Source organism: Trichechus manatus, unplaced genomic scaffold (genome assembly GCF_000243295.1).
Source record: "Trichechus manatus latirostris isolate Lorelei unplaced genomic scaffold, TriManLat1.0 scaffold00053, whole genome shotgun sequence".
In the NCBI taxonomy this organism is placed as follows: Eukaryota; Metazoa; Chordata; class Mammalia; order Sirenia; family Trichechidae; genus Trichechus; species Trichechus manatus.
In genome coordinates this window covers 16,624,218-16,647,073 of record NW_004443989.1, presented here as the reverse complement: position 1 = coordinate 16,647,073, position 22,856 = coordinate 16,624,218, and the positions used below count along the sequence as shown (strand labels likewise).

General features: G+C 38.1%; 1 gene segment (V, D, J or C); it reads left to right on the top strand.

The window, feature by feature from the left end:
* Positions 1 to 4,946, top strand: part of LOC101345714 (immunoglobulin heavy variable 3-74-like) — a 96,345-nt gene extending 91,399 nt beyond the window's left edge. Inside the window, 1 exon segment of the V gene segment in view lies at positions 4,704 to 4,946. Coding sequence covers positions 4,704 to 4,946 — 243 coding nt within the window.
* The last annotated feature ends 17,910 nt before the right edge of the window (positions 4,947 to 22,856 follow it).

The following is a 22,856-nucleotide window of genomic DNA, read 5'->3' as shown; positions in this document are numbered from 1 at the left end:
TGGTGGTCTCCAATAGGAGTCCAAGATGGTGGATCCATGCTGCATTAGCTGGTAGGGGACCTCTGCATGAATCTCTCCTCACTCTCCGTTCTCTTTCAGTATTCTCATTCCATTTGGTGCTCGGCTGAGTTCTTTATCTCTTCATTTGATGTTCTAGGGTTTCAGGATTGTTGATTCTGTTTGGCTTAGTTTTTCGGATCTTTGCTGTGGAGGGACAGCGTGGTGATTCTGCCTAGAGCGCCATGTTGCCGGACTCGTCAAGTCTATTCTTAAGATAGTCTCTAATTTCAGGTAGGATATACCCAAGGTCGTACTTTGGCCTTCGTGGTCTTTTTCTCATTTTCTTCAACTTCAACTTGAAGTTGCATATGAGCAGTTGATGATCTGTTGTGCAGTTGATTACTGATTGAAGTTTGCAACTGTTTCTTCCCATTTTGAGTCGTGCCATATCAGCAAATGAAGTTCCATCTGCGTCATTAAGGTTAATTCTACTTTGAGGGTCAGCTCTTCCCCAGTCATCTTTGAGTGTCTTCCAACCTGAAGGACTCATCCTCTGGAACTATATCAGATAAGTTCTTCTGCTATTCATAAGGTTTTCACTGGCTAATTTTTTTTTTTTTGTAAGTAGCCTGCCAGGTCCTTATTCATAGTGTTAGTCTGGAATCTCAGCTGAAACCTGTCCACCATGGTTGACCCTACTGTTTTTCGAATACTAGTGGTGTAGCTTCCAGAATCACAGCAATTTGCAAGCCCTCACAGTAAACTGAAAGACGTGTGATGGGTAAGGACATTATAACTGTATATTTCTGTCAAGCCAACTTCTGAGGTCAACAAAAAAAGCACAACTTACACACGGTCATTGTATGGAACAATGATTTACTCATATAAGCAAGAGACAGAGCAAGGACAGCTTCAATATTGGGTGCCAGTCCTCTATGGCTTGTGGGTCTCACTCTGCAGCTGATGGAAGGATGGTGGTCTTAATACAACCATCTTTTGTGTAGCAGTTGAAGAACACTATTTCCCCCTCACCAGCAATGGATCTAGAAATAGGATTTTCCAAGTGCCATGTGATGTGTACACACAAGCAGTTTATGGGAATGTTGCATGTGTTCAGGGTAAGACATAAGGGATGTGTTCTTGTCCATCAGCTACTATGAAATGTGTTTTGGATCAAGGTAACTTGGGTAAAGGAATCATACCACATGCTCATTTCATCCAAGGAGCCAAGCTGACACATCTTGTCCTAAGCACAAGTTTCCATTGTAGGTCAAAGGGAAAGTTAGCAGATTGCACTTGGATTGCCCCTGCCACAATTTCTTATTCGTTTCTCCTATCCCTTGTCCCATTGCGCTTCCATTCACTTTGGCTTATGCTGTAAACATAATGCATGGCTCTTATTATTGTTTTAAGAATTATATTTTACAGTAACTAAAATAAATATATATAATCTTTATTTATTCCATTTGATACTTTGTGTAGATTCAAAGTTTTGGCTTATATCAGAATTTCTCTTCCTGTAGAATATTTTTAGTAATTTCTTGAAGAGTTGTGTTGGCAAGAATTTCAATCAGTTTCTGGTTGTCTGAGAAAATGTTTATCTGTAATTTACTTTTTAATTTTTTTATTGTAAATATTTATGAAACACTAATTTGACTTTTAAACCTTCTTCACATGTACAATTCGGCAGCATTACATGGGTTTATCATGTTATTCAACCATTACTATTGTCCCTTTCCAAATTTTCCCTTAGCCTTTAACAGAAGTTAGGGTGGAGAATTCTGGGTTGATTTTTTTTTTTTTTTTTTTTTACTCTCATCCCAACAGGAAATACATGACTCTATCATTTCTTTGCTTCAACGTTTTGAAGAGAAGTCTGCTGTAAAGAATGAAGCATGCACTCTTTTCAAGACGTTCTCTGTCTTTGGCTTTAAGTAGGATTTTTTTTAATCATTATTTTATTGTGGTAAAATATATATAACATATTTTCTTTTCAATTTTAACTGATTTAAAGTTTTAATTCAGATATATTAATTAGATTCACAATGTTGTGAAACTTTCATTCCTATATACTACCAAAACTTATCACTGCAAACAAACTCTGTATTTATTAAAAATAACTCCCTATCCTCCCCTTCCTACAGTCTCTGGTAAACACGAATATACTTTCTTTCTATTCTAGGTATTTCATATAAGTGGGTTTATACATTATTTCTAATTTCATGTTTGGTTTCTTTTACTTAGCATAATGTTTTCAAGGTTCATCCATGCTGTAGCATGCATCAAGACTCATGTACTTTTTACGGCCTAATGATATTCCTTGTAAATATACCTCACATTTGTTTATCCAGTCATTTATTGATGAACACTAGATTGTTTCACTTATTGACTGTTGTGAATAATGATGCTATTAAAATCAGTGTGCTTGTATCTGTTTGATTCTCAGCTTTCAAATATTTTGGGGAGAAATATAGGAGTTTAATTGTTGGGTTGTATCTCTCTGCTGAAGTTATCTATTGCCCTCACAGTCTACCTTTTCTTTTAGGTCTTTTAACATATTAATCATACTTTGTTTATATTTCATTTTTAATTTTATAGTTCTAAAGTTTGTTTCAGGTGTGAATCTCATTTTGATAATGTGTTGATTATGATTGTCTTCTTGCTCTTTGGTATTCCCCATAATTTTTGTTGAAAGATAGACATGTTGACTAGGACAGTAAATACTGACATATTATTTTACGCCTTATTTTTTTCTTGGGGATAAATTCTAGACGAATTCTAGACCTTTATTGTGGAGGTATGCAAGGATCTAGGCAGGACTGCATTTGGAGTTTATTTTTGTCATGGCCCCCAAAGTTAAATTTTGTTTTTGCTGCAAGCACCAGAGACTTCAGATTCTTCTAGTGATTCCCCATTTTTGTCTTCATGCTTGACTTTGGTCTTCACTTTGTGCTCTACCCAGAGATAGTCAGTCTCTCAACTCTTCCCAGTGCATCCCACTGTTAGTTTTACTTGGTAGTGTTTAGTGTTTTGGTGGAGCTTGGGATAAGGGATGTTTTCTCTGATCACCTGAGTATGCTTCATTCGTAGGCAGGAATTGTGAAAATGGGCCTGAGGTGTGCCCTTCCAAGTTTTCCTGCCCCTCTTCCAGAGGAAATGCTAGCATTGAAGCTATTCCTAAACTTTTCCGTGGGACAGATTTTTCCCTCCCTACCTGCAAAGGATTTTCACCAATATCCACAGTTTCCAGTTTTGATATTTTTCCTTTTCATTTGATGTCTTAATACTTTAAGGAAGAAAAGATAATTGGTTCTAGATAGTTTCATTGGTATCCTCTATTCCCCTAATTTCGATGTGATTCCACTTGTGCCTAGATACTTGTTTTAATGCCTTTCCTCAAAATGATTTTTTTTTTCCCTCATTGAGGTTAGGAGAAGTATGTCTGGGGTATTTTAGCAGTGGCTGCTCTTCTGCTACCCCAGGCACCATCATGGAGAGTGAAACAGATACCTTTTCATAGATTATCTCTAGTATTACCAGAACAGTCTGCAAGAGAGCAGGAATCACCCTAACTCCATAGCCCCTAGGAACCTGCACTCTAATATTTTTAACACATTCAGCCTTCAGCTATTGAGTAAATATTTCCAGTTAAATCTTAGAGATTAAATGTCACTTGATGGCATCTGCCTGAGGTAAGTTAATGTCCGTGTCCTTTTTCATCCTGTCCAAATAAGATGTATATTGTTTGCCTGTCGCTTCAATATACTGATGTGTCTCAGAATTTTTTCGTTTGTAGTTTGTCCAAGTTGTTGTAAGAAAATCAATCCTCCCTCACATTTTTGCTTTCTACATCTTCATTCTGAGTAGCGGATTTCATTGTAACAACCAGAAGAGAGAAACAATCCAAATATAAACAAACAGGTGAGTACTTAAACAAATTATGGCATATACATACACGGAAATACTATATATATAGTTTACTGTATACACACAAACACATATATAGCATTAAAATCAATTTGAGCTTCTTAGAAAAAACAATATGGATTCATTATAAGTATGCTGGGTAAAAGAAGCTAAACAAATCAAAGCTCATTCTGTCTTATAATATTTATATATAGATAAATTATGGTATATGAAATAATATGATGGTAACTATGTGTTTACCCAACACATCACATGGCTAGAAATAATTTTTTCCTAATGTTATGACTGATACCAATATCTCCCAAGAACACTCATGTGTGTTCTGAGGCAATGCCCTGTCTGCAGGCATCCAACTACACAGATTGCTGTATAAGTGTACATGCAAATAGAGTCCCTCCCTCTGCTGATAAAAAATAACAGCCCAGCTCCAAATTTCAGCTCTTGAAGAGGATTGTCAACTCCAGGGTTCCCAGGTGTCCCCATTCAGTTATAGGGACTGCACATACTCAAGTCACCATGGAGTCTTGGCTATGCTAGATTTTCCTTGTATCATTTTAAAAGATCATTTTTGCAGAGGTGTTGAGAATATGGGTGGATATGAGTGCAGGAAACAGTGAAAATGTGTGATTTTTTTTCTGACCACAATATCTTTGTGTTTGCAGGTGTACACTGTAATATGCAGCTGATGGAGTCCAGTGGAGACATTAGATGGTCTGGGGGTGGGAGTCTCTGAGACTTTCCTGTCTAGGTCTTGATTCACCTTTAGGAAATTATAGCTGAGCTGTATCTTCCAAGCTCCAGGGAAGGGGATGTACTGTGTTGGAGAAATTAACACTGATGGTGATAGTAAGAACTACACAGACACTGTGAAGGGCCAATTCACCATCTCCAGAAACAATTCCAAGAATGCACTCTATTTTAAAATGGACACTCTGAGACCCAAGGACATATCCATGTATTACTGTACCAGAGGCATAGTGAGGATAAGTCAGTGGGATCCCACACAAAAACCTCCCTGAATTGTGTTAGGACAGGGTGCACTGGACTAACCAATCATGGGGTCATATCAGACTCAGTAGTTTCTGGTATCTATTTTTCTTCTAACACATTTTCTTGGATTCTAAGCTTTGTTCTCACATCTCCCTTTACTACTTCTAGTCCTATAAATGCGTAGTGTGATTTCTGTGGTGTAAATCCCAAGGCTCAGGTCTTTTACCTGGATCTCAGGTGTGACTCAGCCTATGGCTCCTACAGTCACCTGGAAAAGGTTTACAGGACTTTCTCTCTCACGATTGCCCTGAACCCTCCCCACTATACTCTGTGCATAGTCTCATTTGTGAAATGCACATGGTGATTAGTATCTAAGATGATAATAAGTGTTGGTTAAAATGAGATGTAAATGTATAATTGATCTCCTGCTGTTCAGATTTTCATGGAGTCATCTCCATCACCTTTTGCTTTAGTCTGCTCATGGGACCTCATAGTGTGCTGTGGGCTCTGTAGGACAGCACCTAAGTCTTTGTGACCTATGTCCTTATGGTTCCAGCACAGTGACTACAATATTCTGTAGGATAAATAACTACTACGTAAAGTCACATCCTGAGCTGACAGTTTCATCCAAAAACTCCCTGATTCTTCCTTCCACTACTTTCCCAGAATCTCTTCTTTCACATAATTTTTCCTCCACCATTTTAGTGAGTTTGAAGGAGTTTGGAACTATCAACAAAAAAGATATGACCATGAGATATCAGTGTTGCATAACAAGGTATTTATTGGGGATGAAGTATGGTTGGCTGCATTTAATAAGTGGGTGATTCCCCACAGCAGGAGGTATTCAAGACATAAGCAATGCAGGGAGCCAGAAGAAAGGAAGAATGCACAGAAACCTTACGGGAAGAGCAGGAAGAATGGGGTCTACATGTTCCTAGATGATACGTTCTTCTGCAGCAAGGTAGGGAGTTTCTAGGTCAGAGAGTTATGAAGAACAGCAATTGTGAAGTCCCTATAATTGCTGGGTTTTATTTTATCTAGAACTAGTAGATGCCGGACACAGTTTCATGACAAATGGAAAAAAGAGAGCTCTAATTAGCTAAAAATCTGCTTATTGGGGCTATTTATAAAATAATTGGATATAAACATGTTTGAGTTTGGCATTAGAAGTCTTTTATGTGCTAACAGGCCTCAGCTTTTAATGAAGAATGAAACAGCTTTGGGTGAACACACAGAGCCCATAACTGCCTAATTTATAGAACAACCCTTTAAAGGTGAAAATAATTCATGTTTTCCCTTATGCCACTCACTATAAGGAAAGAACAAATTTCAAATTTTGAGTAAGCATTTGGCTATAAATCATATGCACTTTAAAAAATGCTCTTTTAAAAATAAGAGTGCTCCATCTGGAATATTCTGCTGTAGAACTAAGTAAAAGGTTCACTTCATTTAAAGATATCCATTATTGAGTAACTGCTGCACCTATGTCGTGGCACATATGTATCCCATTTCCAGTACTGTGTGTGAGGCATTTCTGTTTCACACATGCTCTGTGGATGTTAAAGAGCTCTGGTGGTGCAGTGGTTAAAACAGTCTACTGTAAACCAAAATATTGGCTATTTGAAACCACTAGCAGCTCCACGGGAGAAAGATGTGACAGTCTGCTTCCATAGAGATTTACGGCCTTGGAAACCCTACGGGGTCACTATGAATTGAAATGAGCTAGACAGCAGTGGGTGAGATTTTCTGTGGTCATTATGCTGTCAGAACCACATAGTCAAGGGTGACAGTGCCATTTTGTGTAACATGAATTAGCCTGGGCATGAGAGGACTGCTTATGGACATGTTTGACTATTGTTATCTCATTAAATTTTTGTTGCTTTGACTTAGTGATTTACAATTTTATTTGCATTTAAAGTTTTTATCAAATGAAAGTGCATTTTCATTTAGAAAGAGTCCCATCAAAGATGCCCAGCTTTGGTCCTGAGGAGCTCCCACAAAGGAGAGGAATCATATTGCAGGACAGTATGGGGTTCTTGAAGTGACTAGCGTAGGGTAAGCCCTAAGGAAGTGGATGATTAACACAGATAATTTGACAAAACAGACAGTTTTCCTGCTCTGAGGAACAATAAAATTGGCTAACACCATTGGCTTAGTCCTCAAGGGCTTAGACAGGTGGTTCAAGATCTATCCATGAAAAATGGCATCTATGCCCTACCTGGTGTTTCATAACATAGAATAAAAGAACTGGTACAGTAATCAACCCAAAGACCTCCAAGAAGTGATTGGACTTGAGAGGCAGCTTTGACTAAAGCTCATTTTCCTGGAGAACTGGATCCCCTCCTCAGGAAGCAGGAATTACAGGGCAGCCCCAGGGTGCCAGGGTCCATTGGAATGGTTTATTGAGAGTGGTCTTTTGGGATCCCAGAGTCCTTGAAGCCCTCTCTAAGGAGACCGAGACATCTTCTAACCTAGAAACAATGTGCATCCCACACAGAAACTGAGGAGGGGATCCCTTGTGCCCTGACCCCCAGGATCCTTGGGTTAAAACTCACATAGCCCTTCACTCTACTCAACCGCCAGTGTGGAATAATATAAGTACTGGGGTTTAGGGGGATCTGCTCTGTGCCATCCAGGGTTACAGTGCTAGTTACTACCAGTGTGTGAGTGTGGGGAGGTGGGGTTAGTGGGACCTTATCTTGCCCCTCCAAGGAGAATCAAGACAAACACCTCTCCTATCCCTTTGGGTTCTAAGTATGAACACTGCTGAGTTTTACCTGGTGGGCAGGGCAGAAAGATGCAAAGTGGGGGAACATCCTATTTAAACCCACACTCACTTTTACAGAGGAGCTTCCCTTGCTGCCCTGTTGGGGTCTTCAGTGCTATCCTTTTCTGTCCTCTTCCAGGATGGGGTCTGTCACCATCTTCTCCCTTCTCAGAGCTGCTCTCTTAGGTCAGGGACAACCCACAGTTTGGGGTTACAGGGGTTGGGAAGAGGTAGCCTCTGGTCTCTGAGTCTTTTTTAGCCACATATGTCTGCAGCCAGGTACAGCTAGTGAAATCAAGCACAGAGGTGAAGAGGCCCAGGAAGTCATTTAGGATCTACTTTAAGACGTCTGGATACAGTTTTACCAGATACTGGATCAGCTGGGTGCGTCTAATTCTTGGATGTGCTCCCTACATCTGCAGAAGAGGAGTATGTTGGAGACAGCTTTTCCTGTTAAGCCAGACACCTGGAAAGTGCCTGGAGTAGGAGGTGAGGATCTACCCTCATGGTACAGATACCTACTATGGCCAGTTTTTCCAAATTCAAGTCAACATTTCCATGGACAACTCAATCAGCACCACCTATTTCCATGGAGCAGCCCGAAGGTCATGGACATGACCTCGTATTACACTCTGAGGGATACAGAAAGGAAAACCACATTGTGAGATGATAACATCTGTGCAAAAGACGATAGACAAGCTCAATATCACAAGTCAGAACAATGCCAGGGGACGACTGAGGAAGAGAATGTTAATTGCTCTTGTGAAAATCCAAATAGAAGCTGAATAAAATTAAAGTCTCAGCCAGCCATAGCTGCAGGGTGAGTAACTTTCATGTTCTTTTATTGTACACTGAATAGACATGCATTTTATATAAGAATACGTATGTAATGATATACAAATCTCTACAAACTGTATTTTATTTGGCATAGTATTTCCTCTAAAGGATGTATCAGAATCCATTTATCATATTAATGAATGGTCTATAATATGTGGTAATTACTAGACCATGCATTCAACAAATAACTATTTTCCTGGTGAAAATTTACAGAGTAAATTAGGATCTCATTTAACAATTTCTTCCCTAATTCTTCAGTGACATTGGCTACTTTTTTCACAATGTGTCAACACTTAACATTAATTCTTTTCTGGTTATATTATTTTCAGTAATCTTTTCTTGTCCTCTTACTTTCTCATATTTACTTTAGAGTAATTGTTGACCCTTTGGTCTTATATAGATGACTTTTTTTAAAGGAAAGCAGAAGTCATGGGTTATACACTTTATTTTATAAGCCAATATTTTTTTTTAATGTAAGGATAAACAGGGGGGATAGTTTAGGCTCAAGTTTAAATAGTATCTCATGGCAATATTCTCGGGGTGAACAATTTCTTTAAATAAAAAATCAACCAGAGTCACACAAAAAGAAATGCATAATCTGCCTAAGCCTATAGGAGCCCTGGCAGGGTAGTGGTTAATAGCTTGGCTGCTAAACAAAAGGTCGGTAGTTTGAATGCACCAATCACTCTTTGAAACCCTGTGAGGAAGTTCTACTCTGTCCTATAGGGTCTCTATAGGTTGGATTTCACTCGGCAGCAATGAGTATAAGTCTGTATCTAGTAATACAAGCAAATAGAAATGGCTGTGACCAGGTGGTTTCACTGGTGAATTGAACCAAACACTACCATCAACACATATAAAAGTATTACAAAAAATAGAAGAGGACAGAACAATTCCTGATTCTATGATGCCAGCAATATGCAATTATTAAAACCAGGCAAATGCATGATTAGAATGGAAATTCTAATAATTTGTTCATTTTAAATGCCTCTTTTCAGCAACATAAATTGTGAATATACATGTGGACCTCTCCAGATGGAATACACAGGAATCAAATCAACAACATCGGTTGAGAAGATGATGGAGAAGCTAAATATCATAAATCAGAAAAAGGTCAGGGGTCGACTGTGGAACAGACAATTGCTCCTGCGAAAGTTCAAGTAGAAGCTGAATAAAATTAAAACTTGTCCACCAGAGACAAAGTACGATCTGAAGTATATCTCACTTGAGTTTAGAGACTATCTCAAGAATAGACTTGACACATTGAAAACTAATTATTGAAGACCAGACAAGTTGTGGGATATATCAAGGACATCAGACATGAAGAACCCCGAAAGTCATTAAAAAGACAGGAAAGAAAGAAAAAATCAAAATGTATGTCAGAAGGGACTCTGAAAATTGCTCTTGAACGTAGAGTAACTAAAGTGAATGGAATAAACAATGAAGTAAAAGAGCTGAACGTAAGATTTCAAAAAACCAAACATGTAAGAAAAATTGCTAAACAAATAATTTAAAAAAATCCATTGCCATCTAGTCGAATCTGACTCACAGTGATCTTATAGGATGGAGCAGAACTACTTCATAGGGTTTCCAAAATGCAGCTGGTGGATTTGAACTGCTGCCATTTCGGTTAGCAGCTGAGTTCTTAACCACTATGACACCAGGGATCCTTACCAAAAAAGTAATAAAATATTATTTAGGAAAACAATCCTGATACAAAAGAATAACACACACTGTGTCATTCCAGTTATTTAAAATTCTAAAGCAGACAAAACTAACCTATAGTGACACAAAGTAGATCAACGGTTGCCTAGGGCTGGTTGTAAAGGGAACACATTGATTTTATTTTTTTCATTTTTTTTTTTCATTGTACTTCAGGTGAAGGTTTATAGAACAAATAGTTTCTCATTAAACAGTAGTACACTTATTGCATATGACATTGGTTAACAACCCCATGACATGTCAACCCTCTCCCTTCTCAACCTTTTTTTTTTTTTTTTGGTGAAAATATACGTAGCCAAAGATACACCATTTCAAAAATTTCTACATGCACGGTTCAGTAACTTTGACTACACTCTGCGAATTGTGATGCTATTCGCACTTTAGAAGAAAGTTTACAGAACACAATAGTTTCTCATTAAACATTTAGTACACATGTTGCCCTGTGACAATGGTTAACAATCTCCCAACACATCAACACTGTGCTTACTCAACCTTGGGTTCCCTATCACCAGCTTTCCTGTCCCCTTCTGCCTTCCAGCCCTTGTACCTGGAATGCTGTTCCTCATTATTTCTGTTTTGTTTTATGGGTCTGTACAATCCCTGGCTGAACGGTGAACCTCGGAAGTGACTTCACTACTGAGCTAAAAGGGTATCTGGGGGCCATACTCTCGGGGATTCTCCAGTCTCCTTTAACAAGTAGATCTGGTCTTTTTTGTGTGTGTTAGAATTTTGTTCTACATCTTTCTCCAGCTCTGTCCAGAACTCTCTGTTGTGATCCCAGTAAGAGCAGTTAGTGGTGTTAGCCGAGCACCAACTAGCTGTACTGGACTCCGTCTGGTGGAGGCCTTGGTAGCTGTTGTCCATTAGTCCTTTGGACTAATCTTTTACTTGTATTCTGTTCTCTTCCTTCTCCCTTGCTCCCGAAGGGATGAGACCAGAGGAGTATCTTAGATGGCTGCTCACAGGCTTTTAAGACCTCAGATGCTACTCTCCAAGGTAGAATGTAGAACATTGTCCTTATAAATTGTGTTATGCCAATTGAGCTAGATGTTCCCTGAGACCATAATCCCCGTAGCCCTCTGTCCAGCAATTTAGTCCCTAAGGGAATTTGGATGTTTCTATGGAGCTGCCATGACCTTTCCTTGTGCAAGTTGTGCTGGTTTTCCCAGTATTGTGGTCTGTAATTTTCTTTTTTTTTTGTGGCTTCTTTGCCTGGTTTTGGTATTAGTGTTATGCTGGCTTCATAGAATGAAGTCAGAAGTGTTGCTTCCTTTTCTATGTTCTGAAATAGCTTGAGTAGTACTGGTACAAGCTCTTCTGTGAATGTTTTGTAGAATTCTCCAGTGAAGCCATCTGGACCAGGGCTTTTTTCGGTTGTGAGTTTTTTAATTACCTTTTCAATCACTTCTATTGTTATGGGTCTATTCAGATTTTCAACATCACTTTTTTTGTAGTTTGGTAGGTAGTGTATTTCTAGAAACTTATCCAATTCCTCTAGGTTTTCAAATTTGTTGGAGTATAGTTTTTCATAATATTCTGTTATGGTGCTTTTTATTTCAGTTGGGTCTGTTGTCATGAGGCCCATTTCTTTTCTTATTTGGGTTATTTGTGTCCTCTCCCATTTTTCCTTTGTCAGTCTGGCCAGTGGTTTGATTCTTTCAAAGAACCAACTTTTAGTTTTGTTGATTCTTTCTATTGTTTTCCTGTTCTCTATTTCATTTATTTCTGCTCTCATCTTTATTATTTCCTTTCTTCCAGTAGCTGTGGTTTTTTTTTTTCTGTTCTCTTTATATTTGTCTAAGTTGTGTAGTTAATATTTTGATTTTGTCCCTTTCTTCTTTTTAGATGTTTGTATATATTGCTATAAATTGTCCTCTGAGGTCTGCCTTTGCTCTGTCCCAAAGGTTTTGGTATGATGTGTTTTCATTCTCATTTGATTCTGGGAATTTTTTGATTCCATCCGTGATTTCTTCTATTACCCAGTGATGTGTAAGCAAGGTATTAGTCAGTTTCTGTGTAATTCATTTTCTTTTTCCTTGTTCTTCTTCTTCATAATTTCTGCCTTGATGGCATTCTCATCAGAGAAGATACTTTGAATTATCTCAACGTTTTGGATCTTGTTGAGGATTGTTCTGTGGCCTAAAGATGTGGTTTATTCTGGAAATACTTCCATGTGCATTGGAAAAGAATGTGTACTTTACAGCATTTGGATGGAGTGTTCTATATATGTCTATGAGGTCAAGTTGGGTGATTGTGCCCTTTAGGTCTTCTGTATCTTTGCTGAGTTTCTTTTTAGTTGTTCTATCCTTTACCGAGAGTCGTGTGTTGAAGTCACCTACTGTTATTGTGGAACTGTCAATGTCTCTTTTCAGTGTTGTTAGAGTTTGTTTTGTGTATTTTGGGGCCCTGTCATTAGGTGTGTAGATTTTTTTGTGGTTATGTTTTCATGGTGGATCATCCCCTTAATAATTACATAGTTTCCTTCTTTGTCTTTTATGGTGGATTTTGTTTTAAAGCTTATTTTATCTAAGATTATTATTGCCACTTCTGCTGTTTTTTGGTAGTTGTTAGGTTGATTTTTTTTCCAACCTTTAACTTTTAATAAATTCTCGTCTTTTTTTCTAAGGTGTGTCTCTTGTAGACAGCATATTGATGGATCCTGTTTTCTTATCCATTCTGTCACTCTCTGTCTCTTTAAGGGTGCATTGAGTCCATTTACATTCAGTGTAATTATTGATAGATGTGAGTTTGTTGCTGTCATTTTGTAGTGCTTTTTTTTTTTTTGTGGTGCTGACATTTTCTTTGTTCCTCTTACTCTCCTGAGCTGAGTTCATTTTGTTTGAAGATGTTTTCATTTCTTTCTTTTTTGCTAAGACATTATGTTTTTCCTGTTTGATTTTATGGGTATGTTTGTTAACTTTCTTTGTGGTTACCGTGAAATTTACCCTTATCTTTCTAAGTTTGAAGCAGTCTATTATTACTTGGTATCACCTTGCCATCCTCTCCATTAGAAGGTTCTATACCTACACTGTTTATTCCCTCTTCTATTGTTCTGATGTTGTTGTCATTTACAGATTAACAGCTCTGATTCCCTGTTGTATTTCTTTTGGCTGTGGATAGTCCTTGAGAGTTCATTTCCTAGACTGGTATCTGGCTGGTACAATCCTCCATCTTAGATTCAGTCTGGGAGCTGAAGTTGTTTATTCTCAGATTGAAGAACTCCCTTTAACAATTCTTGCAAGTTTGCTTTGGTTTTTACATATTCCCTTAATTTCTGTTTATCTGGAAATGTCCTAATTTCACCATCGTATTTGAATGAGAGTTTTGCAGGATATATTATTCTTGACTGGCATTTTTTTTTCTCAAGGTTTTATATGTGTCATCCCATTGCCTTCTTGCCTGCATGGTTTCTGCTGAATAGTCTGACCTTAGTCTTATTGTTTCTCCTCTGTATGTGACTTCTTGTTTTTCATGAGCTGCTCTCAGGATTCTTTGCCTTTGATTTTGAAAAGTGTGATCATAATCTGCCTTGGTGATTCTTTTTGTGTCTATCTTATACGGGCTTCGTTGAGCTTCTTGGATGACCAGCTTTTCATCTTTCATGATATTGCGGAAGTTTTCTGTCAGCAGTTCTTCAATAATCCTCTCTGTGTTTTCTGTTTTCTCCCCCTGTTCTAGAACTCCTATCACTCAAAAATGTTTTCTTTTGATTGCATCCCACATATCTCTCAAGGTCTCTTCATTTTTCTTTGTTCTTTTTTTCTGAGTTTTCCTTAGTCAGAGTTGTATCCAAGTGTTTGTCCTCGATTCCACTGCTCCTGTCTTCCACCATTTCAAATATGCTCTTCAGCTCTTCTATGACACTGTCCAGTTCTGAAATCTTGTTGTTTATCTTTTGGATTTCTAATTGTTGTTTTTGTATAATTTTTAGTTGTGAATTTATTTTGGCATTTTGTTCCTGCATTATTTTCCTGAATTCTTCCATTTTCAGTCTGTATTTTCCATGAATTTGTCTGCCCTTTCTATAAATTTGTCTATTTTTTCCTCATTTTTGTCTGCTTTTGCTTCAACACTTGGATAATTCTGAGTATTAGAAATTTGAATTCCCTGTCAGGTCAGGCGGTTCTAGTGCTTTTCTTCCACTAGAAAGTCATCTGGCATTTTATTTTGGACACCTACTACAACCAACCTGTCCTGTTTTTGTAAATGTTTTGATATTGTCTGTTGTCTTCGGGGCATTCAGTAGTTATTTTTCTCATTTATTGATTGTAGATTTGTTTGTTTTGTCTTGTTTTTTATTTGGCTATGTCTGAGCAGGCGACCTGTGTGTTCTTTGTTGTTTGCTTGTCTGTGGCATGATACTTTTCACCTCCTTCTCCAATTGACTGGGTCAGTTGCTCAGATATGGTATAGCAGGGCATGTCTAGCTGAAGAGGAGTTACTGGGATGGGTTGTTTGTGGCACTTACTACAGCCACAAGGATGGGTCAGTAATCAGTGCAGGGCAGGTTCCAGTAGTCCATGCGTGTGCTGCTTGGTGGTGTGATGTTAAGTGCATGGTGCAGGTAGGCAGGATGGAGGAGAAAGATTGTTTTGTGTGGAGCTAAGATGGATATGGGAGAGAGGAGAGAGGAACTGGAGACTAAAACACACAAACAAAAAAGAGTGCTAGGGGAGCTTGCCATTGGAGTGGAGAGATGAGAGACTATGAAATATAGAAAAACAAACCGGGAAGAAAAAGAAAAGAAAATAATGAATAAACAAACATCAGAGAGGAAAAAGAACAGGAAAGCTTCCAGGGATACCACTGGTGCAGCTACGAGCTCTGGGGAAGTTGTTCTCAGGTGTTGCAGTACAGCCTGGCTAGAAGGCGTAGAGGTATTCAGCACCAGGTATTCAGGGAATGAGAAGAGAAAGAAGGTATATAGAGAGACGAGAAACTGAGTAATGAAGAAAGACAAAAAGGGGAAAAGGAAACACAACAAATTTTTTTGAAAAAAAAAGAAAAGCACCCCAAAAAACAGAAAAAAAAACAGGAAAAAAGAAATGCTCTCAGGGATCCCTCCACACGTCTGCGCAAGCTGAGCGGGTAGGTCCCAAGCAGCGTAGCATGACCTGGTGAGAAAGGGCTCTCAACTTGAGAAAAGGAAAAGAAAACAAACAAACAATTCAAAACAAAGGCCCCGAGATCCCACCAGCTTGGCAGCCCATACCAGGAAGCATTTCCACACTCGAACAGAGCTCCTCTGACCCTCAGGAGGAAGCAAAGATGGTGCATGGAGCCAGGTATTTGAGCAAAAGGAAGGGGAGGTGGTGAGAGGTAAGGAAGAAATCAAAAGAAGTGGAGAAAAAGAACACCAGCAACCACCAAATGGCACTCTGGAAGCCAGCCAGTATGGACAGGTAGAATCCAAGCAGCTGGTGCTTCCCTGACAAGCGACTGTGGCCACGGGAAGGAGAGTAGGCCGAGTAGGGATGAAGAACGGTGGGGGGTGGGAAAGTGTATATCTCAAATTACCAGTTGTTTTGTCTTCTGCTGGAAGCTCTGTGAAACTGTTTTCTCGTACCCCCTATTCGCTGGTCTCTGATAGGAGCCCAAGAGGGCGGATCCGCACTGCATTAGCTGATAGGGGACCTCAGCAAGAATCTCTCCTCGTTCTCCATTCTCTGTTAGTTTTCTCACTCCATTTGGTGTTTGGCTGAGTTCATTGTCTCTTCATTTGATGTTTTAGGGTTTCAGGATTGCTGTTTTCTCTGTTTGGCTTAGTTTTTTGGATCTTTGCTGTGAAGGGACAGTGTGGTTTTTCTGCCATGAGCACCGTTTTGCCAGAAGTCTGGGAACAGATTGATTTTAAAGGGGTGAGAGGGACGTCATGGGGTTATGACAATGTTATATATATTTATTGTGGTGGTGGGCATAAACATTTATCAAAATCATTAACTGTAAAAGGAAAATGTATGCATTTCATTTTGTGTAAATTTTAGGTCAGTGTTCTTATTAAAGAAAGACAAAATGCAAGTCCATATTTTTATTAGATTCAATAGTCACAAAACTCTGTCAGCTTTCTATTCAAGTTTCTAAACGCTTACTCTAAAAAAAACAAAGAAATTCCTTTTTATTTCATATATCAAATTTGTAGACATAGAGTTGACATACTATTTCTTTATTATCATTTTAATGTTCATTGGGAATTATTGAGCTTGATGATCAGATAAAATTATTTTCCCTACAGGTAATAGAACAACAGAAGTAAAAATCCTTTAGAAATAATCAATAATGACACACGTTTTAGAGATACGAGGAAGATAGAAAAAAATAAGTGTATTGAAAATTTCTTAGCACTGAGAAATTTAAAGGTTTGACATAAAAACAGGATTTGTAGATGGATATATTGAATATGTATACAACTATATTATAATTATAAAATTTGAACAAAATAATAGAAAATATTGTGATATCTTCATGCAAAGAAACATATAACACCTTATCTACAAAAAATAATTATATAAACAGTAGATGTTTTACATTAATAAAGAACATAATAAGAACAGAATAAATTCAGCAGAATATAAGGACATATTAGAAGCCAGGTGAATAAACACTATTTTTTTTTTTTTTGGTTTTTTAAATTGAAAAATATGTTTCAAATACATCTTTAGATAAACATTTTGATAACAATATGATAATACTGCATGATCAAATATATATGAAACAATATATAAATGATTTGCTAAGAGTTCCTTCCTATTGTTAGTTGCTGTTGAGTCAATTTTGACTCAGAGCTAACCTACGTGACAGAGTAGACCTGCCCTACAGTGTTTTCTTGTCTGTAATATTTAGAGAAGTACATCACCATGTCTTTATGCCATGTAGTTGCTGTGTCAGTTCGAAACACCATCCTTTTGGGTAGCAGTAGAGCTCTTAACCATTTGCGCCACCAGGTCTCCTCTGTTTGATTAAATCTAGTTATATTTATGTGCTAGTCAGTGTTCTCCAGAGAAACAGCGCCTAATAGAAATAAGCTCTACTTCTCTGGAGTACAAGGACTAACACACAAATATATCTGTAGACTGAGAGACACTCGTAACCAGATTCCACTGCTTAGTGTCTATAAATACACCTGTGGGGAGAGGTGAGACAAATTTAATTGGTACACAGAATTCAACGTCTCTTTGAAGTCTATTTTCAATGGGTATAGAATTTACCTATATTAGAAAGTTTCATATTGTCTCACAGGTCTTAGATGTTCTGTTCTGTTTTCCATACAATTTTTACCTTTCAATTTGGGTTATTTTGATACATTTTCAAGTTCACTGTTCATTTTATAGCTATACCAAGTTTACTGATGATCTTGTAAAAGTCTTTGCTGATTTCTCTTGCAGTGTGGGTGTATTTAATTCTTGAATTTCTATTTGATTCTTTCTTATAGTTTCCATCTCTCTGGTGAGGTTACCTATCTGATACTGCAGTCTTTCTACTCCTACATTTAGAGATTTAAGCATATTAATCGTAGTTATTTTAACTTCCTGTTTAGTTTGGTAATTCCAATATCTGTGCCATGTACGAATCTTATTCTGATAATTTATCCACAAACATTGATGTTTCGCTGTTTGTAACACCCATATTATTTGTTTAAAGCCAGACAGGTTGGAAAGAAGAGTAGAGATTGACATTTTATTTTGTTTGTTATTTATTTATTACCATTATTTTTTTTTCCTTGTATATGATCACATCCTACCATTGCAAGGCCGTTATTGTGGAGGTTTGTGTGAATCTAGTTATGACCTTATTTAGAATTTATTGTTGCCATGGCTACCAGGGTTGAAGTTCTCTTTCCCTAGGAGCACCAGAGACTTCAGGTTCCGCTAGTTATACCTTGTTGTTTTTCTTTCCTTCTTGTCTTTGGGACCTCATATAGTACTATCAAGAGAGAATCTGCCCGTTTTGGTGCCCCAGGTACTTTACAGTGTTATTTTATTTGATGGTAGTTAGTGTTGTTGTGGGTTTACACTAGAGGTTTTACTCTGATCCTTTGTTTGAGCAACATTCTTAAGTGGACCTTGTGATCTTGTGTGTGGGGTGTGGCCTTCCAATTGTCCCTGTACCTTCTCTAGAGGTCACGCTGGGCCTGTAACTCCTTCCTGACTCTCATTCAGGGTAAAATATCTGTTTTAACATGTATTTTTTTCCTCAGATTCAATGGTTTTTCACAAGTGAACTGAGCTTCCCATTTTGACGTCATTCTTCAGCAGAATAAGACTTTTATTCTTAAGGGAAGAGATGCGAGATGGTTCTGGGCAGATTTTTGTTGGTAATCTCTGTTTTCTTCCTAATCTCTATGGGATTGCACCAGTGTCTTTAGGATACAGTTTTTGAAGGCTTTCCCAGAAGACCAATACTTCTGTAGTAGAGACACAGTAAACAGTCTGAGTGCATTTGGAAGTGCCCTCTGATCACTTCCAGCATCCAGCACAATGAGTGGTTCGTCCTTTGCTGAATTCTACTCAATCCTGGAGGAAAGCCTGAAAGGAGGTAAGGATCCTCTATGCGACCTTAATAAATTTATTTAGCCTACTTGACCTTAATAAATTATAAATTTATTTACAATTTATAAGATATGTATAATTTATAGATTTATAAGATATTTATAATTTATAAATTTATAAGATATTTCTGCTTTAAGCTTCTGACTATCCTAAATACCATCTGACACCATCTGCTCCAGGTAAACTAAAGTCTGGGCTGTGTTTCTCTTTGAAGGCACCTATCTACCTTCAGAGTTCAGATTTGATGTTTGTCCTGTGAATTCACTGTGTTAAGGCAATGTATTTATTTGCAGTTTATCCAGGTTTGTTGTTGTTGCAAGAAAAATAATAACTCTATTCATATCTCTCTACATTTCTAAGTAGAGCAACAGCTTTCTATGTAATAGCCTGAAACTTGAAACAATACAAATCCCCTTCAACATGGAGATAGATAAATCAACTGAAGTAAATGCATACATTGGAATATTACTCAGAATTAAAATCAATGAATACTTGATAAAGATTAAAACAGATGTATCATCAAATAATTATGCTAAGTGAAACACACTTTTGAAATGTAAGTGCGTACCTCATGATTCCATTTTTATAAATTCTAGGAGAATCAACCGAATGTAAAATAACATTAGATATGATATGATAAGAGCTGTTTCAGTTTCTGGGCCTGTTCTATTGACAATTGGACCAACTGCTCCCCTTAACCAACCCCAGGGCTGAGTTGGACGTGATTAGTGAGGTTTGCAAGTCTCCCAAACTGTCGCAGAAAATTTCAGTAGTTTCCTGGGGACAGGGAGGAAGGAAGTAATTGTCGGAGAGGAGAGAATTACAGAGGAATAAGATGAACCTTTTGAATTGTATGGACTTGTTTATTCTCTTCGTTGTTGTGATGATTGCACTGATGTGTACCTACCTTAATACTCTTTGTGTTGTAAACTTTAAATAAGTGGAGTGTATGACTTGTCAATTACAACTTCATAAAGTTGTTACAATAAACAAATGAATATCTTGATAGAGAAGATATGATAAAGACATAGATAATGATATGGTAAATGTCAGGTACTTCTGAAAGTTTATCTGAATTGACCCTACCTCTCTACACATTGCTTGAATAAGCATTCCAAAACCTACTGCTGACGAGTTGATTCCAACCCATAACTACACTATAGGACAGAGTAGAACGGCTGCATAGGGTTTCCAAGGCCGTAAATCTTTACAAAAGCAGACTGCCACATCTTTCACTCATTGAGCTGCTGGTGGGTTCAAACTGCTGACCTTTTGGTTAGCAGCTGAGTACTTAACCACTGCACAACAGGGCTCCAACATTAGAATGTGGCAAATCATGCTGTGTTCTCATTACAGTTTGGGGGTCCTACAAACCTCACTAATCATGTCCAACTCAGCTCTTGGGTTTGTTCAGGAGAGCAATTTGTCCAGTAGTGAATAGCACAGGCCAGATACTGGGACAACTCTTATCATGTAAATGCTCTTGGACACATCACACACTCCCTCTATGCTCTGTTTTTAGTTTTACATATGTAAAAATGGAGATCATATTGGTAACTACATCACATGATATGTGTGGATATATAAAAACGGAGTAAAGTAATGGTTACTAAGAGTTTAGTACAGCACATTTATGAAATAATAAATCATATTTTGGAAAATGCTTTCATTGCCACCCAACTCCCTGAGGACACTCTTATATTTTCTGAGGCACCACCCTCTCTGAAGTTACAATCCCCAGAGATTGCTATATAGTAGGAAGACATGCAAATATGGCTGATCCTTCTGCTGGTGAAAACCAGCCCAGCCCTAAACCTGCAGCTCTGGAAGAGAAACACAGTCGCTGGATTTCCAAGTGTCTGCGTTCCATGATCAGGAATGAACACAGACAAGTCATCATGGACTCTGTGCTTACCTAGGGTTTCCTTGTTACTATTTTAAAAGGTCATTTTATGAATAAAAAGAGATTTTGAATATGTTAGAGCATATGAGAAAGAGAAACACGGGGCATGTGTGATGATTTTCCTGACCAGGATGTGTCTGTGTCTGCCTGTGTCCAGAGTGAAGCTGTTGGAGTCTGTGAGAGACATGAGTCAGTTTGCAGGGTCTCTGAGACTCTCTTAGGTAGTCTTTAGATTCACCTACAGCAGTTACACCATGGACTGTGTCCACTAGGCTACAAGGAAGTGGCTGCAGTAGGACTTATACATCAGTAGTGGTGGTGGTACCGTATACTATACAGGCTCCTTGAAGGGTCAATTTACCATCTCTAGAGACAAGATCAAGAACATGCTGTATTTACAAATAAACAGTCTGACCATCAAGGATTCAGCCTTGTATCAATGTGCAAGAGACACATTGAGGGGAAATCAGTTGGATCCTAGATTCTAACTTCTCCTGCAGGCAGGTGGCTGGGCTGCAGATGGCATTCAGGACTGACAGAACATGGGGATCCAGCCTCAACGACTGCTTCTGTGAGGGAGGCTTGGAAATGAAAAGAGGATTTTCCTGTCCATCTCTGGGGTTTCTTATCCTTTTAAAGCATGTCTTATCCCACAATAACCCACACGTACTCATTTATTTCAAAATCCCAGAAAAGTAGTAAAAGTCATTCATTTATGCGTTGTATGCATTCACAAATTTATTCATGCATATACGTATATGATACTGTCCGACACTTAACGACCCTATGGAAAATAGAAGGAAACACTGCCTGGTCCTGCACGGTCCTCAAAATCATTGTTATGCTTGAGTCCATTGTCACAGCCACTATGCCAATCCATCTCTTTGAGGATCTTCCTCTTTTTTGTTAACCCTCTACTTTACCAAACATGATCTCCTTATCCAGGGACTGGTCCCTCCTAATAACATACATAAGTGATGTGAAATGAAGCCTCACCATCCTTGTTTCTAAGGAGCATTCTGGCTGTACTTCTTCCAAGATAGATTTGTTTGTTCTTCTGGAAGTCCATGGAATATTCAATAATCTTTGCCAACACCATAATTCAAATACATCAATTATTTGGTCTTCCTTATTCATTGTCCAGCTTTCACATGCATAGGAGGTGATTGAAAACACCATGACTTTGGTCAGTCACACCTTAGTCCTTAAAGTGACATCTTTGTTTTTTATCATTTTAAAGAGGTCTTTTGCAGCAGATTTGCCCAATGCAATACATCTTTTGATTTCTTGGTTGCTGTTTCCATGGATATTGACTGTGGATCCAAGAAAGATGAAATCCTTGACATTTTCAAACTTTTCTCCATTTATCATGATGTTGCTTATTGGTTTAGTTATGAAGATTTTTTTTTATTTATGTTGAGGTATAATCCATGCTGAAGACTGTGGTCTTTGGTAGTCATCAGTAAGAGTTCCAAGCCCTCTTCACTTTCATCAAGCAGGGTTGTGTGATCTGCATATTGAACTTTACTAACGAGTCTTCCTCCAATCCTGATGCCCTGTTCTTCATATCGTTTATCTTCTCAGATTATTTGCTAAGCATACAGATTGAATGAGTATGGTAAAAGATACAACTCTGACGCCCACTTTTGCTGACTTTAAATCATGCAGTACCACCTTGTTCTGTTAGAGTGACTGCCTCTTGGTTTAAGCACAGATACCAATGAGCACAATTAACCGTTCTGGAATTCCCATTCTTCACAATGTTATCCATAATCTGTCATGATCCACACAGTCACATGCTTTTCCATAGTCAATACAACACAGGTAAACATCTTTCTGGTATTCTCTGTTTCAGCCAGGATCCACCTGACATCAGTAATGATATCCCTGGTTCTACGTGGTCTTCTGAATCTGGCTTGAATTTCTGGCAGTTCCCTGTCGATGTACTGCTGCAATCACTTTTGAACGGTCTTCAGCAAAATTTTACCTTTGTTTGATATTAATGATATTTTTGATAATTTCCACATTCAGTTGACTCAACTTCCTTGGAATAAGCATACATACGGATCTCTTCTGGTCTGTTGGCCAGGAAGCCGTCTTCCAAATTCCTTGGCATAGACAAGTGAGCGCTTCCAGCACTGCATCTGTTTGCGGAAACATCTAA